Raw genomic sequence first — 25,657 nt, 5'->3', positions numbered from 1 at the left:
ACTACAGGCAATCGAAAACTATTTTATAATTAACGCATTTCTATCAAATTTTTCTAAAAACTAGAGTATTTTTACAAGACACTGAAGATATTTTTTTACATAGATTTATATGAGCTTCTGCAGGTACATAATTATTATAATACTTTAAAATCAAATAAATAATTACGGGACTTACATAAATTTTATTAAGTTTTTTTATTAAATTAAATAATATATGTAATAAAATCAATATGTTTTTATTGGATTATAATTAAATTTATAAACATTAGCTCATTTAAACTTACGAGTAAATTGCTTATGAGGAATACTATCATAATATTATAGATATAGGTTAATTTAATTAATAAAATAGTATTTAAAGTGGCACAGTTAAAATTGATAAATCCTTTATAAATATATTGTGCATTCCCTTACAAACTATGACTGTGATAATTAGAATTAAATTACCAAATCTAAACACTCAATAGAGACAGATGCGTTACTTTAAAATTCAGTTGAATATTGACAAAATAACGACGAAATTGTCCATGGTCCCTCAAGAAGACACACTTTGAGTAGCGATAGGTAGCAGTTCAAAATTCGTTGTAGCAAAGATGCATTTACAAAATTCTTGTATCACACAGCACACACGAGGAAAATAGTCTATAGTTTACAGTTCAGTGCAATGCTGACTATTAAAGTCATAAACCCTCAAAACACTACTCGCAAAGTTCATAGAATACGACAAACTTTGCTTTGCTTCCGATCGTTGTCGATTTTCCTTCCGAGGAATCGAAGCGATCCGACGTTTGAATACGAAGCGCCACGCCACACTACTCAGGTATCTTCAGGACTTCGAAACCGTCGAAGCGAGCAGTGTATTCGAGGCTCTAGGGGCTTTGTGCGGGACTCGGCCAAGGCGGCCTCATCTTTTCCAGCACATATTTCAGCTGGAAACCGGTATGGAAATGCTACAGATACTCATCTATTTGGTCGTAGTCCTCGTCAGGGGGAGAAGGGCCCGACACTGAGAGGATGGGGAGGCCGAAATGCTTGACCGTCTCAACACTACCGCTGTCGTCGGACTTCGCTTCTTCGCTAATGGTTTCTTCTCGAGGCGCTTTGACTGTACACAGTCGTTCCGATGAGTCGCTCATTGTTGTCAAAGGAATGTTGTCTGCTGACCTGAAAGATGTATAACTATTTATTGATTGCAAAGTGTGTATGACTAACTATTTAGGTCGCAAGTGTAATTGGTTTTAGTGTATTTAGTGGTTGGATATTTAAGGGTTCAATTTCCAGCTCGGGTCGGTTTAAGATTTCAGGTTTTCTAAACTGACTCAGATCTGTTCTGGTGACTGGCTCCGATCATAGCCATCACTCCACCCTACCGGCAAAGACATACTAAGTGTTTGGTCGTGTAGAAACCGGCAGAGATATCTATATCTATACTTATAATAAAAGTGTAGCAGGTCCAATTCTGTACATTGAAGATATTTTAAAATTTTTGTTGGAGGCATTATATAATCGATACTGAAGAAAATATATATATTTTTTATTTTTTGTCTGTCTGTATGTCTGTCTGTCCGTGTGTTTTTGTTATTCAGGTATCACGCTGAAACTACTAAATTAATTCAAATGAAACTTGGCATGGTTTAAGACTATAATACGGAAAAGGTTTATAGGATACTTTTAATTGCGAAAATAAAATAAAAAGGGGTTGAAGGTTTGTATAGAAAGTCCTTCATTTTTAGAGTTACGGTTTTAAAAATTTGTTAATAAATCAAAAAGAAGTACAAAACATAAGGTAATTCAATTTTTTTTTTAATTCAACCTCTAAAGAGATGAAATAGGACTTGAAAGTTTACATTGATTACCACGCGGACGAAGTCGCCGGCGTCCGCTTATAAGTAGAATAAACCAATACATCTTCCTAGTTAGCCCACTACCATCTTAGACTGTATCATCAATTGACATCAGGTGAAATCGCATAAAAAATAAATAATCGTACCAATAGATAACATTATTAGCTAGTTTGCTACAAAAAAGCCGCTACGACGCTACGCAGAATATATTAAACTTAAGACAATGGTGATAATAATTATTCGAAAACTTAAAATTAAAGTTACGAGGGTTCCAAACGCGCCTCGGTCCGAGAAGAGCCCACAACAAACTCAGCCAGTTTATTAACAACTTAGATGTTTACTTCATGTTTTAAACATTTTAAATGTATATTAGGTATTTTCATACATTAATTACATTCATTAGCTATTATTAAGCTAATTCAATGTATTTTTGGCAGTTTGGTCTACCTGCCTTGTTGGTACTAAAAAAAATATTTATAATTCTCAGCCCAGAAGTGGGGAGAAGCCTGAAGGGAAGGTGGTGTTACACTCCCATGCCTCGGATATCACGTTAGGCCGTCAATCTCGGTCATTATCATTAACCTTTAACGGCCAGTTTCTTCATCGCAAGTAACAGTCAAAGTAACGTCATAAATCAAAAGTGACAGTCTTATTCACTGAAAAATAGTGTCTTCTTTACTACTTTTACTGTTACTTTAGCTTTACATAAAGAAACTGGCCGTAAGTATGGACGTGGAGTCTCACAGGGTACTCGATATTTTCGTTTTCTTAGTTTCACCTAATTCTCCCCACTTCCCGCGATAGAGCGGCTCAGTAGCTTTTGTTTTATCTGTAAAACTACCAAAAAGGGGAGGTTGCGTCTTTTGATGAATATCTATACTAATATTATAAAGCTGAAGAGTTTGTTTGTTAGGTTGAACGCGCTAATCTCAGGAACTACTGGTCCGATTTGAAAAGTCTTTCAGTGTTAGATAGCCCATTTATCGAGGAAGGCTATATGTTATTCTCGTATTCTTACGGGAACGTGAACCACGCGGGTTAAGCCGCGCGGCGTCAGCTAGTCACGTAATAAAAAAACATCAAAATATTGGAGCCTGTCAGTTTTACGTTATTAGATTATTGTCAAATTTTTTAACATTTGTTACCAGAAATAGGTGTTTTACGTTTTTGGATTCTTATATATAATATTTTGAGAAAAAGCACTCATTTTGTTTAAGAAATAAGTTTGACTGTTTTCATTACCTAAAAATGTAGATTTAGACTGAAAAGCACCATCATTTTTGATTTTCAAAATTTCTATAATTTTTGAAGTAAAAGTTGATTTTATAAGCACGTTATTTTATTGCGAAATCGATCACTGACAGTGGTCGTTAAACCCGTATTGGAGCAGCTTGGTGGGTATAAGCTCTATATCCTCTTTCTTATACAGATTACGGAGGGAAATTTAATCCAGTAGTAGGCCGTTAAAAATATTGATAATGATGAAAAATTATGTTTTTATTAGAAAGAATTTTAGCAACACTTTTAACCAACTTCAAAAAAAGGAGGAGATTCTTAATTCGATGCGTATGTTTTTTTTTACTTTATAACTAAACTCAAATTTTTTTTATTATTTTATTGATTGAAAGAATATACTTTCATATTAGTTCCATTTAATTTTTACGAAAATCGGTTTAGTAACTTTTTGTAAAAATCAAAATAACTGAAATAAGTGAACAGCTTGAACATATTAAAATCGGAAAGTTTTAGTAATCTTAATAAAAAAATTTAACCGACTTCAAAGATGCATTATTGAAGACGGTGCTATGCCAAACAGGTTATTAAAGCTCATTTTTGGCACCGCCTTCAAACTTATCTATAGAAAAGGTAATGATGTTATAGTTCGCTTTTTAGAGTAGCTAATGCATTTTTGAAGTCAGTTCAATTTTTTTTGGTAAAACTATATTATTTATTTAGTCAGTAGGATTATACTTCCCCGCGTAATTTGTGAAAAACTCCGTCCACTAGCTTAAATTTATTTAAAAATAACGAATATTATTTTTACACCAACTGTTCAACAGTTGATTTATAAATTGTATCTACTAAACGCGAATGAAAACCACTACTGCCAAATAAATATTGAACAAAATACGTGCTTTTAATATTTCATGTTTTAAATTAACTTTCGAGTATTTTCGTTCATATAAATTTTAGTTTCCCGAAACACGGTTCAGTTTATTTGATTTCAGCACTCTGTTACTACTTTAGTGTTTTCATTTGTACAAACTTTTAATAGCATTAGCGAAATTTTCATATTGTATGTGCTGGTTGCTTTTAAGTTTCGCTTATTTATGATTTGTTTGGTTTTATGAATTAAAGAGGTCATTTTTATTTTTACCTTGGTAAAACTTAACTAATCTCAATTTTTATAGGTAGGAATATCTACAAATTAGTCGTTTGTTAATAGACATCCTTATTAAGAAATTAATATTTAGAAATTAAGGGACTTTCAGTGGTCTAATTCACTATTTTGGTCTTTATTATCAACTTAATGAAGTAGACAACAAATTGTCATCTACATACTATAAGATGTAGGACCTACACCGTTAGTACCGGATGACATTTGTAATTTGTCATGTGGAAGACATTTTGTCGATTGATTTGTTTTTTATTTTGATGGGTTGATAATAAAAACCAAAATAGGAAATAGGTCAGATGGTCGAAAAGTCACTCACTCGACAAAAGGCTACGCTCATATACTGGGTATCCATAACTTGCATAATGTATATATAACTTGTATAATTATTATTGTAAAGTATAATGCAATATGTGTGGTATTGTTTGATTATTGAATAAATAAATAAATCCTTAATTGTAACAGTTAATAGGTATTTTAGCGACATAGCTGCGCTCTCAGTTTTTTTTTTGGGTTTATGCTTTCTAGGAGCTTCTCTCCTACTACGCTACGTTAGTTCGTTGAAAATTTATGCTGATGATGATCACGAAATAATCATAGAAATTTAGTTAGTTAGATAGAATAGCATCATGAACTTAGGATGATGCTCTAAGCTTTAGTGTACTGTACTGTAATAGACAAATAAAAGTTGCGTTTGTTATTAAATAATTATTCATTTTCAGTTTTCTTTGAAAAATCCTAAAATACATCTTTACGAACCTTTATTTTGTAGTGTTCGATATACTACGTTAACAGTAATAGTATTTACTACAAGAGAAAAAATGATGCTGTAAAATTACCGCTTTTAAACAAAAATTGCAATTTCACCACTTAGCACTTTGCAACGCGAACTCATTCATAGCTGAGAACGTGAAAGCTACTTTAACGTGAATATGAAAGCTACTTTAACGTGAATATGAAAGCAACTTTAACGTGAATATGAAAGCTACTTTAACGTGAATATGAAAGCTACTTTAACGTGAATATGAAAGCTACTTTAACGTGAATATGAAAGCAACTTTAACGTGAATATGAAAGCAACTTTAACGTGAATATGAAAGCTACTTTAACGTGAATATGAAAGCTACTTTAACGTGAATATGAAAGCGTTAGTGAAAAACAACGATTTCATGTTCACCGTAACGTTGTCACTGAACTCCCAAAGTAATTTAAACTCATAATAGTTGCAAAAGAAAACAGAGATCGTTCTTCTGTTAGGCCTACACCACACTTGGCGCGGAACTTCCGTGGCGTTAAAACTCTGAGGTCACAAATCAAAGCTTATTACAATAAGGAAACACAATCTATCTCTTCATCTTTTTCTATAAAAGCACTTTTGAAAAAAACAATTGAAAGTTCAAGTTAGTCAGTGAGAAGTGACTCTAACAAAAGTCACTTCTTACAGAAAGGCTTGACTTTTCAAACCAGCAGATTGAAACGCAGATTTTACTGAGTAAAACTGAAAAGAAACTCAAAGAATATCACTTTTAAACAGTGCAACAATTCGCAAGGCATGCCCGCCTACTAAATGCTGCCCTGTGTCCATCAATTTGAGGCTGAGGTGTTAAACCTCATAGGCATGTAATTAGACCGGCAAACATTCTCTTTCAACCATACAAATTCTGCTTGGCGTGAGATAAAATATAACAGTAGAAATTCCGTCTGAAAAAACTCTATACTACTATACTAAAATAAAAACGTTAACATAAAAATGAATTTTGTTATTATTATAGTTTACAATGTAAAGTATGTCATGCTGTCTTGTGTGCTGATAGTTATCATAAATCTATAAATTATTATTATTAGTCATTTATGAGCAAAACAAAAGAGTGTGTCAGCTCCGACGCATAAATGGAGTTTACTCTTTCAGATCGACTGTCTAAATAGGTGTATGTTGCTCCGCAGCATACACGTCTCAATATTAACGCCTGAAAGTGAAAGGTGCTCAACCCAGGAGCAGCAGGCCGCGGCGTGCGGGCCTGCACGCATGTGCACGCTGTAGGCGGCAGCGCACGGTGAAAGGTGCGCAGAATAGGTTGCGCACAAAAAACGTAACGCTGTCATTCGATCGTCGAATTTAACTGCCCATATTTTTTTCATAGGCTTTAAATGAAAAATCGATTCCTAAGAAGTAAACTCCAAAAAATATTTTTATTTGTTTTGTGGCGGAATATCCGCAGACGATTTCATGCATAATGGCCTTAAAGTGACTTATAGTGTTAGCGATAGAAAACGTATCTTATTATAATGGTTTTAGAATACAGTTTTAAATGTAATGTCGTTCTTGAGAATAATACAAAAGAGGCACTCAAGTGTCAGCTCTACACAACAATACAACACCGAAACTTTCGTTGGTTAACCAACAAAAGGGTGTTATAAATCAAAGTCGAAAATTCCAAAAAATGTACACAATTTTCAGGTGTGGATGATTTATTTACTCTTATCATACAGTGAAAAACTAGGGATTTTTTCAGATTTTTTACCTTTTATTTTTAAGTTTCTTGCAGTCGGGTAAAAAGCGTTAAAATCTATTTAGCAGTATTGGAGGCTACATACTTTAATGTATTTTACTCATACTATATGTATATTTTACATTATAATACGAGTAAAATCCATCAAAGTTTCTAACAAAACGGTGTTTAATATGTCATATACAATCTTTTGTTGTCGCATGTACTTTCATATATTAAAAGAGTGACAGCAAGAGATTTATACACTGTCGTATATAATATAACACCGCTTTGTATCACACAGTGTACATTGAATTATGATTCTTAGATACCAGGTTTTACGATGCAGTTTGGATTGCGAGACGTGTCTCCTGAGGAATTCGTTCAGCCTGCTTAGGGATGTGGACATTGAAAAAATATCCATTCCCATATTTCGATATTTTACCATTGCCTGCATCCCTAAGCGCGCTGCAGACTTGACGGTTGACTTGATCATGTGATGTGATTTATACCGCTTTGTATCAACAGTGTAAATTGAATTATCAATCTTGGATACCTGGCTTTACGGCACAGTTTCGATTGCGAGCCGTGTCTCCTGAGAAACTCGCTTGGGTCGAAGCCGGCGAAGCTGGTGGGTTCGGCGGAAACAAAGATGGCGGAGTTGACTCGCGGCCGATTACAACGCGCCAGCAGATGTTCCTCGCACTCCAGGCTTTGAGTGTGTGTGTGTGACCAACGCATGTGCTAGAAAGAACAAACTGTTTCAGTAAAAATAAATAAATACATGTAAATATATACACGTCACTAGACTTAGGGCTAGATAGCCTCAACAGCCTGTGTTATGCAATTAAATAAGAACTTAGAAAACTTAAATCTTAATTACATTTTGCATACGAAAGACTATATCAGATTGGAAGTCAAAAGTCTGTCTAATTTACTAACTGTAAGGCTTTTGTAGTGCGATCAACTACGCATCAATAAAAAAAAACAATATTAACAATCTTTTAAACGCGTCCTATTAAATACAAAACAGTATTTTGGAGGATATAAAGAGAAGTATAAAGATTTTTCATATAGGCCTACAACGATCCTACGTAGGACCTACTCTGATTGATTTAATTTTATAATAGTTATAATAATATATATTGTAACTGAAAAACATAAAAAACTTATAAGTATTACACACACGTCATATATGAAATTTTCTAAGAGAAAAGACAAAATGTGGTAAATTGTCACTTAACTTCGAAGTGACCTACCTCTACCTATGTTGGATTAAATGTACACAAATGTAGGTTTGCACAATAAACCTAAAGTATCTTAACCATCTTTGACAATGGTCAACAATAGTTCATATATATATAAAAGAAAATGGTTTGCTAGATATATTCATTATTTGGTGATATATTTATTGGTGCACGAATAAATACGTGCTATCGTCAAATAATGATATAATGACAACACAGAATTATTTAAAAGCTATAAGCTATGCAATTACAATACTGTCAACTTAGATAAATATCTAGTCGACCAGAGACCAGTCTATAGCTGTCAATATGCTGAAAACATCAGGACCTTACTATCTTTTGACACCTCAAGGCATTTCAGGTAATGTAGAAACTTAATAATTTTAATGATAATAAGTCAAGTAAAGCTTATATATTACTAATCAAGTAATCACTGGACGAACCAGGTAGTCAAAATTCCAGAATATCTTGATTTTATTTTATACCTACCTTCACGATCTCACAAAAAAAGATTAAAAAGATAAAGAGGCTTAATTACAGCCCTTCTCGATGTGTACTGTTTACCAACAGAAAGATTAGAAATGAAGGTAGTAAACGCATGTAATTTATATTATTTATTTTAAATTCTGTATTGTATGTTTATAAAATATAATTTAAAAAATAAATCTAATTCATTCGTCATCATCCGACATTCGGCTCTCTGCTGTGCTCGAGTCTCTTCTCAGAATGAGAGGGGTTAGGCCAATAGTCCACCACGCTGGCCCAATGTGGATTGGCAGACTTCACACACGCAGAGAATTAAGAAAATTCTCTGGTATGCAGGTTTCCTCACGATGTTTTCCTTCACTGTTTGAGACACGTGATGTTTAATTTCTTAAAATTCACACAACTGAAAAGTTGGAGGTGCATGCCCCGGACTGGATTCGAACCCACACTCTCCGGAATTGGAAGCAGAGGTCATATTCACTGGGCTATCGGGGCTCTCAAATCTAATTATTCTAAACATAAATTTGAGAATTATTACAATTATTATGAAGTGTGAAATGATATTCATTTCACACTTCATAATAATTGTAATATATATACGATTTATACCCTAATTTTCAAGTTGTTTGTTGGTACATTACACATTAACTAGAACATTACACATTAACTAGAACTTTAGTATAATAATGACCAACAACGAAAGTTACATTGTACAGTTACAACAGTACAACAACCTACTATTATTTATGAATACATATACGAGTACAATTCAAACTCTCGACTCGCAAGTTGTCGAGAATATCAAAGCTCAAGACTGCTTCTAACAGATAATAGCCGGAGATAAGAAATAACTACCTCCTTATTAAAGGAAAACCTTCAATTCGAGATGAATCGCTAAGCCTACAGTTCCTATTAAAACTTTAATCTAGCTAAGAAGTTCTATCTCAAAATTATATCTAATATTTATCTACTATCTTATCTTACTTACTTATCTTATATCTACTATACTAGGCATTACGTCAGAATAAATAGCTTAGAAAGTTCCAAGAAAGCTGATATTTTGGATATGACATGGGGCTAGCCTAGAAAAGCTTAACGTAAAAACTTTTCCTGTTCCTATCAAAGATTTCCTATGTGCATTTTCCGCCATCTTGAAAAATGGGTTGAATTCAGTTTTCTTACATTGACTCTCCGGGTTCTCCGTTGAGATTATTGAGCTAACGATCGAAAAAGTCAAAAATTTAGGTAGAGAAATGTTTATTGCTGATTTCTCTTTTTTCGTGATAGATGTCGAAAAAATATTTAGTTTCAAACTTGTAAAGCCTATTCCTCCGCGCTTGAAGACGAAAGTCTTCGAACAGTGCGTGTTTCCAGTGATGACCTACGCATCCGAGATTTGGTCACTGATTATGGGCCTTATTAGAAGGCTCAAAGTCACTCAGCGGGCGATGGAGCGAGCTATGCTTGGAGTTTTTCTGCGTGATCGAATCAGGAATAGGGAGATTCGCAGACGAACCAAAGTCACTGACATAGCTCAGCGAGTCGTGAAGCTGAAGTTGTAATGAGCAGGCCACATGGTTCGAAGAGCCGTTGGACGTTGATGTCCCAAGGCGGTCGACCGAGGATATCGAACAGGTTGTAGGGAGCGTTGGATGCTGGCGATTCGAGACCGTTGTGCTTGGAGATTCATGCATGATGCCTGTGTCCAGCTGTGGACTTCTATCTACTGATAAGGTAAGGTAAGGGAGGAGTCTATTAGGACATATAATTTTGTTTTTTTTATTACACTTCAATGGATCAACAGCCTGCCTATAGATAATGGCCTAAAGCCTTGAAACTCCATATTTGGCTATCGTACCTTACAACCTACGAGTATGTTAAAAGCATTTGTCAGCCTGTCTAAAATGAGGTATGTCTGGCTATTGCAAGCTCTCTGTCCTATAACTTTTATTGTTTTAGGACAAGTATAAATTCTTTAGAAATGCCAGCTCCATTAAAGTCATTCACTACGGCCACAAAGTATTAATTATCCCCGGCACAGCAATAAACTTTATGTACTAAAATGTTCGATATTCGAAACTTGGCAGCTGTGTCATCCGCTAGAAGCACGCGATTCGTGACTCAATATGCGAAGGAAATACCTGAATCGCTTGAGCGTTTCATGGGCAAAAGTTGTAAAACCACAGCCTGCGATAGCTAGACATACTTCATGCTGTAAAATTTTCAGTGATGATGACAGTTTTTTAAATTGAGTATAAGTATTGATAATAGTAAATCAATTTGGTAGAAGTAACAGGGTATCTGCGATCTTTACTTTCGGAGCTACAGGGATTTAAAGGCTCATAACATATGCATATTGCAAGAGAGACGTGATAGCGTGAGAGACCAATATGGCCGATAGCGTTTTGGATCGACTTGTCAACAAATTATTTAAAATTTACAAATTATTATTCATGTCTCAAAAATATGAATTTCTTTTTATTTAATCTAGTAGAACAATAATTAAAAAAGTGTCATCTAGCCAATTGGTTACCGGACTTATGAGTACAGCTAGGCTATTTTGTAACGATATTTTTATAACTCGTGCGATCTCCGAATTCACCTCTACCTCTCTCTGTTCAACACGATACTTTAGAATGAGAAATATAGAGGTGAATTCGAAACTCCCACTTGCGAGTTAAACAAAACATCGTTAGAGAATAGCCCTGCAAGTTTAGCATTTAGCTTTCACAAAATGTGGTAAGTCTGGCGTTGACAGCCTCGTAGTCCATAGGTACACAAAGAGTCCTAGTTATTTGTTCGCGAAAAACATTTGTCTATTATTGTCAACTATGCGGAGAATCCGATGCGGCGTTTCAAAGGTGGTTTCGGAAAGTGAAATTCGATTCAATTCCAACCTTTGTACAAATTACTGCACCAATATTTTGTTTTGTGCTCGGGTTGCATGCCATCACGATTTTTCCGTGCAAAAAATAACTATACACGTGAAGTGGATTCCTGATAAACAAAAAGGCCGAGGTAATGTTAACCTAACTGTGATACCTGATACTGATCCTACACATAAAATCGGTTTAATGGTATCCGATAACAGCATAATTAGACAAATAAACAGTATAAATAATAATTATTTATTATTTACAATATTATAAATTTTAAAGTTTATGTGTAAGTATGTTTCTGCCTCTTTTACGCTGCAGCTACTAAAGCGATTTGGCTGAAATTTGGAATGGAAATAGATTTTGCTCTGGATTAACATAGAGGCTACTTTTCATCCCGGAAAAATCCATGGTTCCCGCGGGATTTGTGAAAAACTGAATTCCACGAGGATGAAGTCGCAGGCGTCCGCAAGTTAGATAAAAGAGGAAAGATTTGATTGTTTGTTTGTTTGTTTGCATTGAATAGGCTCTGAAACTACTGAACCGATTTTAAAAACTTTTTTATTGTAGGGACCTTACATTATCCCCGAGCGCTATAGGCTATATTTTATCCTCGTATTTGAACGGGAACGGGAGCGTCTGCTAGTAATTGTATGAAATACTGCCTAGTTAGCCATCCTTCGGAACACGAGGTCCTGGCTTGAATCCTGGGTCGACATTTGTAATACTGAGCTTTTCTTTCTCTCTATGATTCCCGCGGGATCCGTAAATAACTGAACTTCACGCCAACGGAGTCGCGGGCTTTTATGTATACTGATAGTGTTCGTTAATGAATTAAACATTAATACCCCGCAATAGAGTTTGAGTTTGAGTTCCATATCTTCTCTCCTATAAGAAGCGAAAGCGTCCTAGCTCAAAGTGGGCTTTATGGGGGTTAAAATAGGCTAGTAATTATGATAATAATATCAATTTATAATTTAACTGAGAGGACTGTATATAGCAGTAGCACTAGGATCCTAGGTAGTTAGGTATATAGGTAGCCTATGTTTAGGTAAAAAGCTGTTCTTTATGAAGAAAGAGTATTAAATTCAACCTCAGTAAGTTATAATCAGCTGTGATAACCCAGTGAGCTATGATAGCCCAGTGGATATGACCTCTGCCTCCAATTCCGGAAGGTGGGGGTGGGTGTGGGTTGTGTGCATTTTAAGAAATTAAATATCACGTATCTCAAACGGTGAAGGAATACATCGTGAGGCAACCTGCATACCAGAGAATTTTCTTAATTCTCTGTGTGTGTGAAGTCAGCCAATCCGCATTGGGCCAGCGTAGTGGACTATTGAATAACAGGGGTTAGGCCATAGGCCATTGGCCTAACCCCTGTTATACAAACAAAACAAAAACAAAACATCTTTTCAATGCACAGAAAGCTTCCGCATAAAAACGCCTGCTTCTATTATAAGCTGAGTGACTTTGTTGTAATTGAAATTTATATTTATAAAAGAACATTTTATGTTCTTGACCAAAAGACTAAGACAAAACCCTTAACCAAACCAGAGCACATTAGTTATGTTATAACACATTTCGCCGACCCACAAGTTATTGTTCGAGTTTTTATTCTTGGCGCTTTGTATTTATTACGCTGGCAACATGACCCAATAAAACATTTTGTTCTCGCACTCGTGATAACGGGAATGTTAAAAGTTGTATACGACTTCCCACCGAGTAAATGAAATACTTTGTGTTATGCTCCTATATTTGATACGGCTCGTTTGAAGCGCATTCAAGAACGTTTAGTACGATGATGACAGTGGCTGTAAATTGTTACGATCTGAATTTATTATACGTTTTATTGCGTACTCATTTTGCTGCTGATATTCGACGAATATTTTACGTGTAAGTGTTCTTTGTTACAGATTATAACTTCGTTATCAACCCATATTCGGCTCACTGCTGAGCTCGAGTCTCCTCTCAGAATGAGAAGGGTTAGTCCACTAGTCCACCACGCTGGCCCAATGCGGATTGGCAGACTTCACACACGCAGAGAATTAAGAAAATTCTCTGGTATGCAGATTTCCTCACAATGTTTTCGTTCACCGTTTGAGACACGTGATATTTAATTCCTTCCATCTCCTATCCTAATTATCCTAACGTAATAATGCTAAATTATACAGATTTCATTATATATTAGTTTATGTCTATTATAATATATAAAAATAGACTAGAATAATTTTTCATTGAAGCAAGGTAATAAAGGTCGTCATCACCCCAGCCGATGGACATCTACTGCTGGATACAGGACTTCTAACCAACAGCCGGTTGCATGAAGCAGCTTTCTGTTAGCTATATATCTGGTATAGGGTCAACCAACGTTGGGTTCCAATTTCCATAAGTCCTTCAAGCAATTTTAAGAGGTATTACTGTTTCTTTTAAAACGGTATCGCAAAGGTAATATCCCTAGGTTAGGTATATTGAAATGCGTGAACACGAACGTTTAACCTTTTAAATGTTAACTGGGTAAGAATAGAAAGGCCCTGATTAATAGTTACCGGGAATATGCAAAGACGAAGGAAGTGCGATAGGTAGGAATTGCATTTAACACCATTCTCGACTTCATCGTGCACGCACGCTAACCGAGTTAATTTTATACAGAATTCACTTTAGCTTAGCAATTTAACTTCTTTGTGTAGGGACGTTCCGTTTTAAAAGAGATTTTTAATCTCTCCAGCTTCATACTAAATGAGAAACTAAAAAAGTAATTTAAAACATTGGAATTGCAATTTTCGCATAGAAAATGTAAGGATATCAAAAAAGTATTTTTTTTATACCAGACCCGCGGTTTTACCTGCGTAGTTCCCTTTCCTGTGAGATAACTGGATAAATATAGCCCACGAGATACATAAATATCGTGGCTTTGTATTTGTAAAAGAATTTTCAAATTTGGTTCAATATAACCAGAGATTACCCCCTGCTACCTTACAAACTTTACCTCTATAAAACATTAGTACCCGTAGATATGTTGTGTTTTTACGTATCAAAATTTTCGTTTTTCACTTTCTCGGTAAACCATAATATCTATGAATAAAACATGGGAATGTTTTGCGTATTAACCCGTAAAAGTAAACCTAACATTTGTGTAAATTATGCGGTTTTATCTGGACGGGAAGTGTACGATAAACAATTCGTATGTAAATCTATATGTTCATCGGATTACCGTTTATGATATAATATATTAAAATAACTGAACTAAGAGGCTGCAATAGTCAGACATACCCCATTTTATAAAAGCTGAAAATGTATGTCTATGCTCCTACCATAAATATGGTAGCCAATTACAGAGTTTGGACTATGGGGTTTTGGAAGGTAGGAAGTTTCAAGAGTTTCCAGATTTTTAACAGGCAAATAAAGATTATTTTTTTATTATTTTTCGCGGCATTAGAAATCATGTCAATCGCAAGTCACTTTGCTTCTGCGCAATCCTTCGAAAAACACATTTAAATATTAAAATTTATTTAGGTTAGATTAAAAAATATTATACCTTTAAAGATTAAACTTAAACTGCCATATTTATAAACATGGATTAAGGTTTAAACCTCAACTTTATTCAGAGTAAAGTGAACTTTAAGTTAGGTTCACAAAATATATATAGCCTGGGTCTGTAGCGAACGGTTGCTACAAAGCTAAGTATCTGACGAAACATAGAAAGGTAATCTCATGATAACCCTCAGATTTTTTTTACACAATATAGACTTACTCTTGACTCCAATTAAGCCTGATGGAAAACTTTAATGCTGTCTAAGTTAGAGCCCGCTTACCTAAAAGATGTCTATTCTTGCTTTAAAGGCGTTTTAATTATGTCAGGCAACACAAAGCCATTCCAAATGTTTGCAGTACGAATTAGAATTGTGAATGCAAATGGTTTCGTACGAGTTGCCTAGACATTCCAACGTAAGAATGCCACCGTTCGTGACGTCGTTGATGCAATATAGAGAAATAACACTTGGACATGTGGACATTTGAAATCTGGTACCTACCTTTCAAAGCTAATACGGTCCAAATTAGCTAGTGTATTTATCTATGGTAGCAGTGACCTGACAAACTTTGAGCCTTCATAAAATGAAGTGTGTCTGGCTAATACAGGCTCTCTTTCTAAAATTAAAAAGAACATTAATCATAGAACAATATATAACAACAAATAAACTCACTGTACGTAACATATAATAAATACAAATAATAATAATAATAAAAAAAAGAAAAATGTCCGCAAACAGCAGCACGCCACTGGTGTTCGAGCAAAATTCATGAGCAAACGTGAAAAATCCAATTGTGATGGAGACTTTTTGTGCATATAAAAACAATTTCGAGCGTGCGTGTATAGCGAAGTGTTCTGCAGGGTTATTACGGAACTCGGTGTACCATTCAAATAATAAGTCACTACATCGTTTTTCATCGTATTTTCGTAATTATAATCATCTAATATAGTCATTTCAACGAAATGATCTTGACTACAAATAGCAGTCATTTTTTCGTTTTACGATCATCTAACATGATTATTTCAACGAAATTACGTAAATAACGGGTTTTCGTTGAAATAATCTAATTACTTGCTATTACCACTTTTATACTATTACCACTTTACATAGAATGAAGATACTTATGTAATTTCGTTGAAAATACGATATTAGATTATTGGATAAACGAAAATAAGATGAAAAACGTCGCAGTGACTCATTACTTCAATGGTACACCGATATACATAATAACCCTGCGGTTGGTAGTGACGCGACTGTACTTTGGAATTATTGGAACACATTAGTAAGCGTGCTACGGCTTACTTGGTGGTCGCAACCGGAACACTGGCATTGGCAGTGAGGGCAAGCCCGCGTCTTTGCGCGGGCCGGACTCCGCTAGCTGGCTTGTGTCAGCTCGTCCGGCGCTGCATGCAGCAGGGCGAACTGACAGCCACAGTCGCGGGCGCTCCGCCGAGGGTATTGGAAGCAGCGGTCCAGGAGACAGCACACGTCCTGCGCATCATGTTATTTGAACAACCACTCTGATACAGACTTGATATCGCCGCGTTGGCCGCTTTTAAATTTACATGTTTTTTAATAAATAGTGTAGGAAATAGTAGTCTGTGACTGATAAAACGTCGCTCGATCTCGTGTTGGCTTCAGTGTGCTCGTGGCGTTCGAGCCGTCCACATCTCTTGTTGTCTAATTCTTTATGGGTTACTTGGGATAGGCGGGGAGAGTGACTTGAGTGGAAAGGGGGAGTGTTTGATATCAGTCAAATGATCCTTTAACCCTACACTGCCATTCTAGGGTCTTATTTTGGTTACAGTTTGATTTGTTAATTAAGTTGTCCTGACATGTGTTGTGAATCATAACCTTTGTTCGACATTAGTTTTCTTATATTTGTAATCACTTCTGAGTCCTATAATAGACTCCACATCGACTTTTTGACATCCACACGAAACGTTAAGTCTTCGTTTGTTTTCAGTTTTTATTAATCTAATTCATTGTCTAAGCGTTATATTTTCAACAATATTTTTTTTTAATTATTAATTTATTTGTCCTTTTTTTAATTTTTAACAATTCACTGCGGTACATTTTAGTGCCCAAGCAAACAGTGGTCAGGGCTCCAGAGAAAGGAACCTCCTCACAATACGCGCCGTCTCAAGAATCACTGCCTTCTGTACCCGACCCTTGATCCAGCAGTTAAGCGAAAGCTTGTTAAGGTGTTGGTCAAATATTTCCGCTATAAGACCTTCGATATGACTATAACGAATATCGGAGCAATAATAATTGACTCAACATTCCACAATAAATAATTATTGTCTATTTATTACCATATCGATATTCTGTGAATATGAAACCACAGCTATTCTAGTGCCATGACATTTTTAAAAAAGAAATAACTGCATCACATTTGTCTAATAATTCTAATCGAAATTATTAGTATTCAAACATGGAATCGAAAGTTTGTTGTAATTTAGAAGTAATATGTGCATTTAGGTACTTACTCAAAATTATTATATCATAAAGAAAGGGTTAGAATCCAAGACTTTTCGATTTTAAGGCTCTAAAATATTCAGCTTTCAGACTTAAGTGTGGTATAATTTAAGAAGATAATCATCTAATCTTTAGGCGTTTGTTCTTGACCTTAAGAAAATGCTGTTATAAATTTCAGCACCGTCAGATATATAGGTACGCTACTCGTATATAGAATGTCAAAACGTTGAAATATAAAAAGTTATAGCTTGGCAATTTCGTTCGTAACACTCACGATGGTCCGCGCGGGCCGGGGTCGTGTATCGATAAATGGAAAACCCACGACTGATGTACCTCACTTCCCCGCACGAACGATTTCACATCCGCACAGTCTTTCCCCCCGTCGTCGGCATATCATGGCATGGGAGTATCATCAACGAACTTGCAAGACTAAAACTAGTTAGGTAATACATGTAGTACCTACCGCAAAGCGATGCAGCCTATTCCTATAATAATCAACCAGTATGAATGTTATTTAAACGGGTACATACCACGATAAAACGACGAGATTTTTAATGTCGATATTTCGACCCAGTTGCATGGATCGTGGTCACGACGGAACTGAAGTTGCGAGATGAGAAGTGAAGTCAGCTGTTAGGGGCAGAACAGCTGACTTCACTTCTCATCACGCAACTTCAGTTCAGTCGTCGTTCCTCGTCGTTTTATCGTGGGGTTAAATAACATTCATAATGAACAACCACGAAATAAGTTTTAAATCATTAATCAACCAGTATTCCGCCACTCCAGGACAAATGCCATTTCATGAGCGCGTAACCACAAACTATCCTTCGTCTTTCTTGCCCAACCTCCTCCAATAGGAGATTGATGTACGAAAAGATTACCTTCCACACGACATAGGCATGCTAATTCTTTGGTCTTGAGTGACTTGTCGCTTGATAACGTAGTCGTCAAAAATACGACGGAATCAATGCCAAATAAACTTGCAGTTTCTTTGTATTTTATCGGTTATTTTAGCACATACTTTGAACTGGCTTGTCACTGAATCCTAGGTACAATCGCAGTCAAACGATAATTTAACATGTTAGTAATAAAATAAAATAATCATCATTTTCATATTTAAAATGTTATAAATTGGTCAGGCAGATTTGACGTCACGCGTGGTTGGATTCGATTATCAGCTGAGCCGATTGAGGTATTCTTAATTGGTTCAGGTCTGGCTGGTGGGAGGTTTAACCCGCGGCTAGTTACCACCCTACCGACAAAGACGTATCGGTACGATGTCGTGTAGAAACCGAAAGGGGTGTGGATTTTCATCCTACTCCTAACAAGTTAGCCCGCTTCCATCTCAAATTGCATCAAACTTACTATCAGGTGATATTGTAATCAAGGGCTAACTTGTAAAGAAAAAAAAATAGGTTAAACCTGACTTGCAAGTTGACCCAAACATGTTGACATTGTATGTTAAATAAATGCTTGTAATAAAAACGCCACGACAAAATATAACTTCACCCATATGTCCTACTTTCTAGCTAACACGTACTATTGCGCCTACATACACGCCATCCATTCGTTATCACATTAATTTATTATAAAAGCCTTTACCTATTAATTTGTTCACTGAAACGTTTTCATCAATGACTCTTCACGAAGGCATTGAGCATCGGACTGTTTGGAAATGCATAATATTTTAATTAATTATGTACCTACGTAGGTCAATGCAATTTGCGCGTACCATTTGTTTAATTACCAGTGTAATTACTATTTCGGGAATAATTAACCAGCTGTATAATTATTATTTTAATCAAAAATATTATGTTAATAATTAAAATACAATCTGTCGATAGGCAAGTGGACATTTTTGGACTTTTGTGAAAATTATTGTAAAACAATAGATATATTATGGTAAGTTATAAGTAAAAGTAAAAGATCAAAGCTCTGTTCATAAAGTAATTCGAATAAAATAAATAGGGAAAACCTTTTAAGGTCAAGACTAATTTCGCCTTATAATATGATAAAGCCCATCAAATAATGTACCTATGCTGTCAAGTGTGTCAAAAAAGACAACTCGTACCGAAATATACTTGTCCCGATTATCAATGATTAGATACGCTTAGACGGAAAAGATCAATTTATTATATAAGATTCTTACAGATTTGAAAATTAAGAAAGTATAACATAATATCGTGAACAAGGTCCAAGTATTTTGATACTTTTTCCTTTTCCCACCATAAAAAACTATTATTAGTAAATATATTCAAATATAATTCCTAACATACTTTTAAAATGAGAAACTTGAAACAATCACAAATATTCTATGCTCACGATCTCTTGGGAGTTATCCGTTTGAAAATGGCATCTTTGTGCTGAGAACTCATTTGAAATAATCAGAAATACTAGTACAACAAGATGAAGAGAAAATTATATTATTCTCTAGATAAAACAGATCTCAATTAAGATAATACGGTTCTGACATTAGATTTGCTTTAAAGCGAGAATTCTCAAAGCTTTAATTAGGTCACATATTATATGATAACAATTTTATATACTCAGTAGCTTCGGTAAAGGGGTTGTACTGAATTCTGAATGGTTAAGGATTCGCTCCCTGCAACTGGACTATTGAAAGAGATCAGATCAAAGCTTATTTTTAAATATTGGTCACATTAAAAATAATATAACATGCAAACATTCTTGTTGTATTCTGTATTAACTTCTAAATGTTATTTATATTACGAATAGTATAAACATAATTAAAGTAATAGTTTACTAGAATAGGCTAGAAGTTTTAGAGGAAAACCATCGGCATTGCGTACCTATAGCAAAACATGATCATTGATCCAGTGGTAAACGTATATGGCTTCAGATTGCGAGGTTTGGGGATCATATTCTGGATTATTCATCATCATTAACAACCCTTATTTGGCTCACTGTTGAGTATTGAGCATGAGTCTCCTCTCAGAAGGAGAGGGGTTAGGTTAATAGTTTACGACGCTGGATATTCTGGATAGGGCTTTAAATAATTGAGCTTCTATTTTATTTTTGATAATGAACTGTGATAGCCCAGTGGTTATGACCTCTGCCTCCGGAGGGTGTGCGTCCGTGTGAATCCGGTCAGGGACATGCACCTCAAACTTTTTCAGTTGTATGCATTTTAAGAAATTAAATATCACGTGTATCAAAACGGTGAAGGAAAAACATCGTGAGAAAACCTGCATACCAGAAAATTTTCATAATTCTCTGCGTGTGTGAAGTCTGCCAATCCGCATTGGGCCAGCGTGGTGGACTATTGGCTTAACCCCTCTCATTCTCAGAGAAGACTCGAGCTCAGCAGTGAACCGAATATGGGTTGATAATGATGAGTGATCGTTAAGAGTAAAAAGTCTTTTAAAATATGAATAAATGATAATTATGAATACAGTTTTATATTAAGCTTATTTTGTCCATGATTTAGTAAAGGAAACGATGTAACTTTCTAAAACTCTTAAAATGTAATTTGTAAGGTGTTCAGGACGGATTACCGAAGTTTAATCACAGAATACATAATAGTACAAGATTCAATCTTGCTTAATTGCGCTTATTCAAACTGGTAAATACCACTTCAAAATTATAATCCAACTTGTGCTAGTGAAGCACAAATCTTTCAAATCAAAGACTTCCAAGTTTATGTTAAACTCGTTCTTACGTCGAAATTACAGGACAAACTACGACCATTTTTTAGGGTACCGTGCTAACTACGGAACCCTAATAGCTTCGCCATGTCCATCTGTCCGTTTGTGTTAAGCTCAAAGACTATTTAGTACTACAAAGCAGTAATTAGGTGTTAGTATGTAGCTATATTAAACGTCCGAAAAGTCGTTAAATAAACCTTTGAAAATATTTTTTAGGATACCTACCTCCTACATATTAAAGTCGGGAAGAAGATGTTTTTACTCTTTTATCCCATAGTGGTGGGAGCATACGAAAGCAGGACATCGTGAAGTAAAGCATTATTAGCTTATAACCAAAGAAGCAGTTGGAGCAAAACATAACCTCAAAGAAGCAAATTGGACCCGTTAAAGCATTCACAAAGAGCACTGTAATTTCACGCAAACGCCTTATTCGAATTACTAGTTAGTACCAAAGAATAAAACTGTTCACTTAAATCCTTTTTACATTTGTACATGTTGTTATACGAAATTTGCTCCTTTTACGCGAACGTGAACAATTTCTAGCTCTCCCGATTACTTGGCCCCGATCTGCAAGAGATTGTTCAACGCCCACCCCAACCATCTGTATTGTGTTCCTTTCCAATATCAAGATCGAATGAAACTATCGTGTATACAAAATCCAATGGTATAACCCGTATATGGTCATAAAAGAAGTGATAATAGCTTGATGGGTTGTTATCGCCGTTTAGTGTTGGAAATAGTAGTCTGTGACGGGCATGACGTCGCTCGATCTCGTAATGGCTTCAGTGTGCTCGTGGCGTTCGAGCCGACTACATCTCTTGTTGTGTAATTCTTAATCGGTTACTTAGGATAGGCGGGGAGAGTGACTTGAGTGGAAAAGGGGAGTGTTTGTATACAGTCAAAGGTACCTTTAACCCTACACACATCGTTCACAAGTACGTTACTCCACTCAAGGTCATTCTCTGCCATTCTGAGGGTCTTATTTCGGTTACAGTTTGATTTGTTAATTAAGTTGTCCTGACAAGTGTTGTGAATCATAACCTTTGTTCGACATTAGTTTTCTTATATTTGTAATCACCCTTTAAGACTATAATATCAGAAGTGGGATAAAGAACTTGTGCCCACAAAATAAACAAAGATAACGACGAAGTTTTAAACTACCCTAAATCAAATCGTATTACATTTCTTTGTTAAATCTAGTATGAGAGAACATTTTTCATAAAAGAGGGTAACAAAATAATTGAGTAATTAGTACACCGATTTTTACATTACGGTATTGTTAAATTCGAAAGTTAATAGTGTGTGAATCGTGAATTGAAGTTTTAAGTATTGACCGTATAAATGTAGTATTGACGGTATGGACAGAAATTGTGTTTCACGGTGTTTTCGATAAAATTTTGCGTTTTAATATTATGACAAGACGCGAAATATTGCCGTATAGATTTCGTGTTAATAATTGCAACTTATAACTGTTTGAAATTTGTGAATTTTGGTTACCAGATTAAGTAACCCTACTGCCATTTTTCGATAAATATGAGTCATACACGATCTTAGATACAATGGTGACTTGAACTATACATAACCCTAGATACACAAGGCCCATACACACTCATTCGATTAAAAATGAGTCATACACGACCTTCAATAGAGGTTTGTACACGCTCAAGTTGTCAGTGTAAACGCAACTGCATCAGGGACGGACGCGATCCAGGGACGGATGCGCCACCAGGATGGCCGAATGTTATCGCCGTTTAGTGTTGGAAATAGTAGTCTGTGACGGGCATGACGTCGCTCGATCTCGTAATGGCTTCAGTGTGCTCGTGGCGTTCGAGCCGACTACATCTCTTGTTGTGTAATTCTTAATCGGTTACTTAGGATAGGCGGGGAGAGTGACTTGAGTGGAAAAGGGAAGTGTTTGTATACAGTCAAAGGTACCTTTAACCCTACACACATCGTTCACAAGTACGTTACTCCACTCAAGGTCATTCTCTGCCATTCTGAGGGTCTTATTTCGGTTACAGTTTGATTTGTTAATTAAGTTGTCCTGACAAGTGTTGTGAATCATAACCTTTGTTCGACATTAGTTTTCTTATATTTGTAATCACCCTTTAAGACTATAATAGGGTTGAGATTTTCTTTTAATGACAAAGATGTTTGGAAGCATTTAGATCCGCTTTCATCATTATATGAAAAATATAAATTATCATATTAATATTATAAACGCGAAAATGTGTGTGCATGTTTGGATGTTTGTTACTCTTTAACGTCGCAACTACTTAATTGATTTTAAAATGAACATAGATAATATCCTGGATTAACAAAAAGGCCCGAAAAAATCCATGATTTCCCGAAAAATTGCGAAAAAGTGAAGGTAAAAGAATTGAAATCCAAATTCGCTGACAGACATACATACCTAAATACTAATACATGTTTGGCACACGTGCTTAGAAGCTGGTATAGACTAACATAATATACAAAAAGCTGTGTAATTTTTACAATATCAATATGTGTATGGGTCGAATGAAAAACTTACATTTTTTTAAGATAATGAAGTTGTTTAATAACATAAAATTTTGAAAAACTCCCGAACGTCATGAAATCTCGATCAATTCATCAATATTCTCTTTCAGTGCGCTTTCATTTGAGACCCCTCTTGAGTATTTTTCAGACATTCGTTAATTCTTTCTCACTTTCACCCTCAACAACATTTAAACGGCTCAACCGATTTTAATCAAATATGTCTAAGAACATTCTTACCTAAGTCACCTTTAATACAAAAGAAGCTAAATTGAAATCGCCTCATCCGTTCGGGAGCTATGGTGCAAGACAGACAGACAGACAGACAGACACATTAAACTTATAACACCAATCTTTTTGCGTCAGGGGTTAAAAAGTACATCAACGAATGAAAGTGATAAGGTGACATTACAAAACATCACTATAGCATGGCAAATTCGTTCGTAACACGACGACTTCAACCCGCGCAGTCCGTTCCCCCGTTGCCCGCATATCATGGGAGTGTCATCAACTTGCCAAGCTATAGTACGTTCAGTCTAGTGTATCGAAGGGAACGGACATGATATTAAGAGCTGAATACTCCACAACATGCAAACCGTCGATAATCTTCCAGTTTTGGGTCAATTACTTTTTGATGTTAATGTTGCAGACAAGCACGACACCTGTCCTGGCTTGGATTTTTATATGATTTTGGTTTTTCAATTAACTTAATGTTCTTCGATATCCATTAGCTATCGCTCGAGCTTGGCATCAAGGTCAACAATGAAACTTTCCATGACGCTTTACAGGGGTAATTATAACATTGTAATTCGTATAAATGGACACGATATTACGTATTTATTTTTGTCACTTTTTTATAAAATTGATATTTATATTTACGGCACATTATGATGAGAAATCATTTAGCCTTTCGCAAGACACGTTGTTAGGCCCCTTAACCCCTTATTACACGAATTATGAAGAAGATTTAAGTAAAACGGTTTTTTGATGAAAATATATTTTATATACCCTAACAATAATTAGTCATAACTACGAAAAATATATAAATGTTATTTTAGAAAATAGTATACAAAGCCAGGCTTCGTATGCAGTCTCCCTGAACAATATCTTTCATACTACTACAGTTCATAAATGGCTTCGTATGCATTTAGTCCAAAATGAATTTAGGTTTAACATTTGGTTGGTATTCAGATTTGGAGTCTGAGGAATGATCGTCATCACTCAAAAAGGCATTACTAGGAATACAGTTCTTATGCTTAGATGATCCATTAAAGCAAGAAGAATTTATACGTATAAAGATACGTATAAATTCTTAAAGCTAGCTTGAATGCATACGAAGCCATATATGACCAATAAAACAGCGTGCTCTAAAAACTAAAGAAAACGGAAAGAAGTGAAGTAAGCACATTCACTTCATATTCATAATTATTAAAACAGCTCCTCTGAACAATTTCAGTAACCGCTTTAATATATTTTTTTCAATTATAAAATTCACAATTCTTGACACCTCTTAAACTTTTGACCACCCAGTACAAATACTAAAATAAATTAACAACTAACTTTTGACGTATATTAACAAAAACACATAAAAATTCACGAATAAATAAATAATTAGGATGTAGGTAGATTAATAAAAATCTTGTGACTTCGTATGCGGTAAGGGGTTAAAACCTATTAGTTCCCAAAGCCACAACGGTCCAAACTCCATTTTTCTCCTTTATTTAATCGGAGGATGGCCAGACTAACTTTCAGCTTTAATTAAATGACCATCACATGAACGAAAATTTATACTATAGATATGTAGACTACAAAATCACCGCAAAAAGTGATACGAATTTAGCCACTGAGTGCAAACATGCACAATTCTGTGTTTAATTCCAATACATATTAATGTATATATACAGTTTCTACAATTTCTGAACACCCAACTCGACACTGAATAAAATATTTAGGTATTATTTACTTTAACTTAACTTTCGTTGCTTCCTATGCGACTCGATAAAATTAAGACAATTAGCCGCTTTTGTTCGCTTCAGTTTTGACGCGCTAGTGACATATCTCTATTATAAAATATTTGCATCACATGCTATTACTTCATAAGATTACAGCGAGGTTATAGCTGCTGATAAA

At 35.2% G+C, this 25,657-nt stretch overlaps 1 protein-coding gene across 4 annotated transcripts in view; it reads right to left on the bottom strand.

Moving 5' to 3' along the window:
- Positions 1–235: 235 nt before the first annotated feature.
- Positions 236–25,657, bottom strand: part of LOC112048880 (fibronectin type III domain-containing protein 5) — a 167,157-nt gene continuing 141,735 nt past the window's right edge. For all 4 annotated transcript variants that reach the window (XM_024086566.2, XM_052885410.1, XM_024086565.2 and 1 more), the window contains 2 exons: positions 7,285–7,472; positions 236–1,164 (listed from right to left, as the gene is read on the bottom strand). In XM_024086566.2, coding sequence (XP_023942334.1) covers positions 951–1,164; positions 7,285–7,472 — 402 coding nt within the window. In that variant the 3' untranslated portion in view covers positions 236–950. The remainder of the gene's footprint in view (positions 1,165–7,284; positions 7,473–25,657) is intronic.

This window comes from Bicyclus anynana, chromosome 14 (genome assembly GCF_947172395.1).
Source record: "Bicyclus anynana chromosome 14, ilBicAnyn1.1, whole genome shotgun sequence".
NCBI lineage: Eukaryota > Metazoa > Arthropoda > Insecta > Lepidoptera > Nymphalidae > Bicyclus > Bicyclus anynana.
Note: the sequence above shows the minus strand (reverse complement) of the source record. Positions and strands in the feature narration are given on the sequence as shown.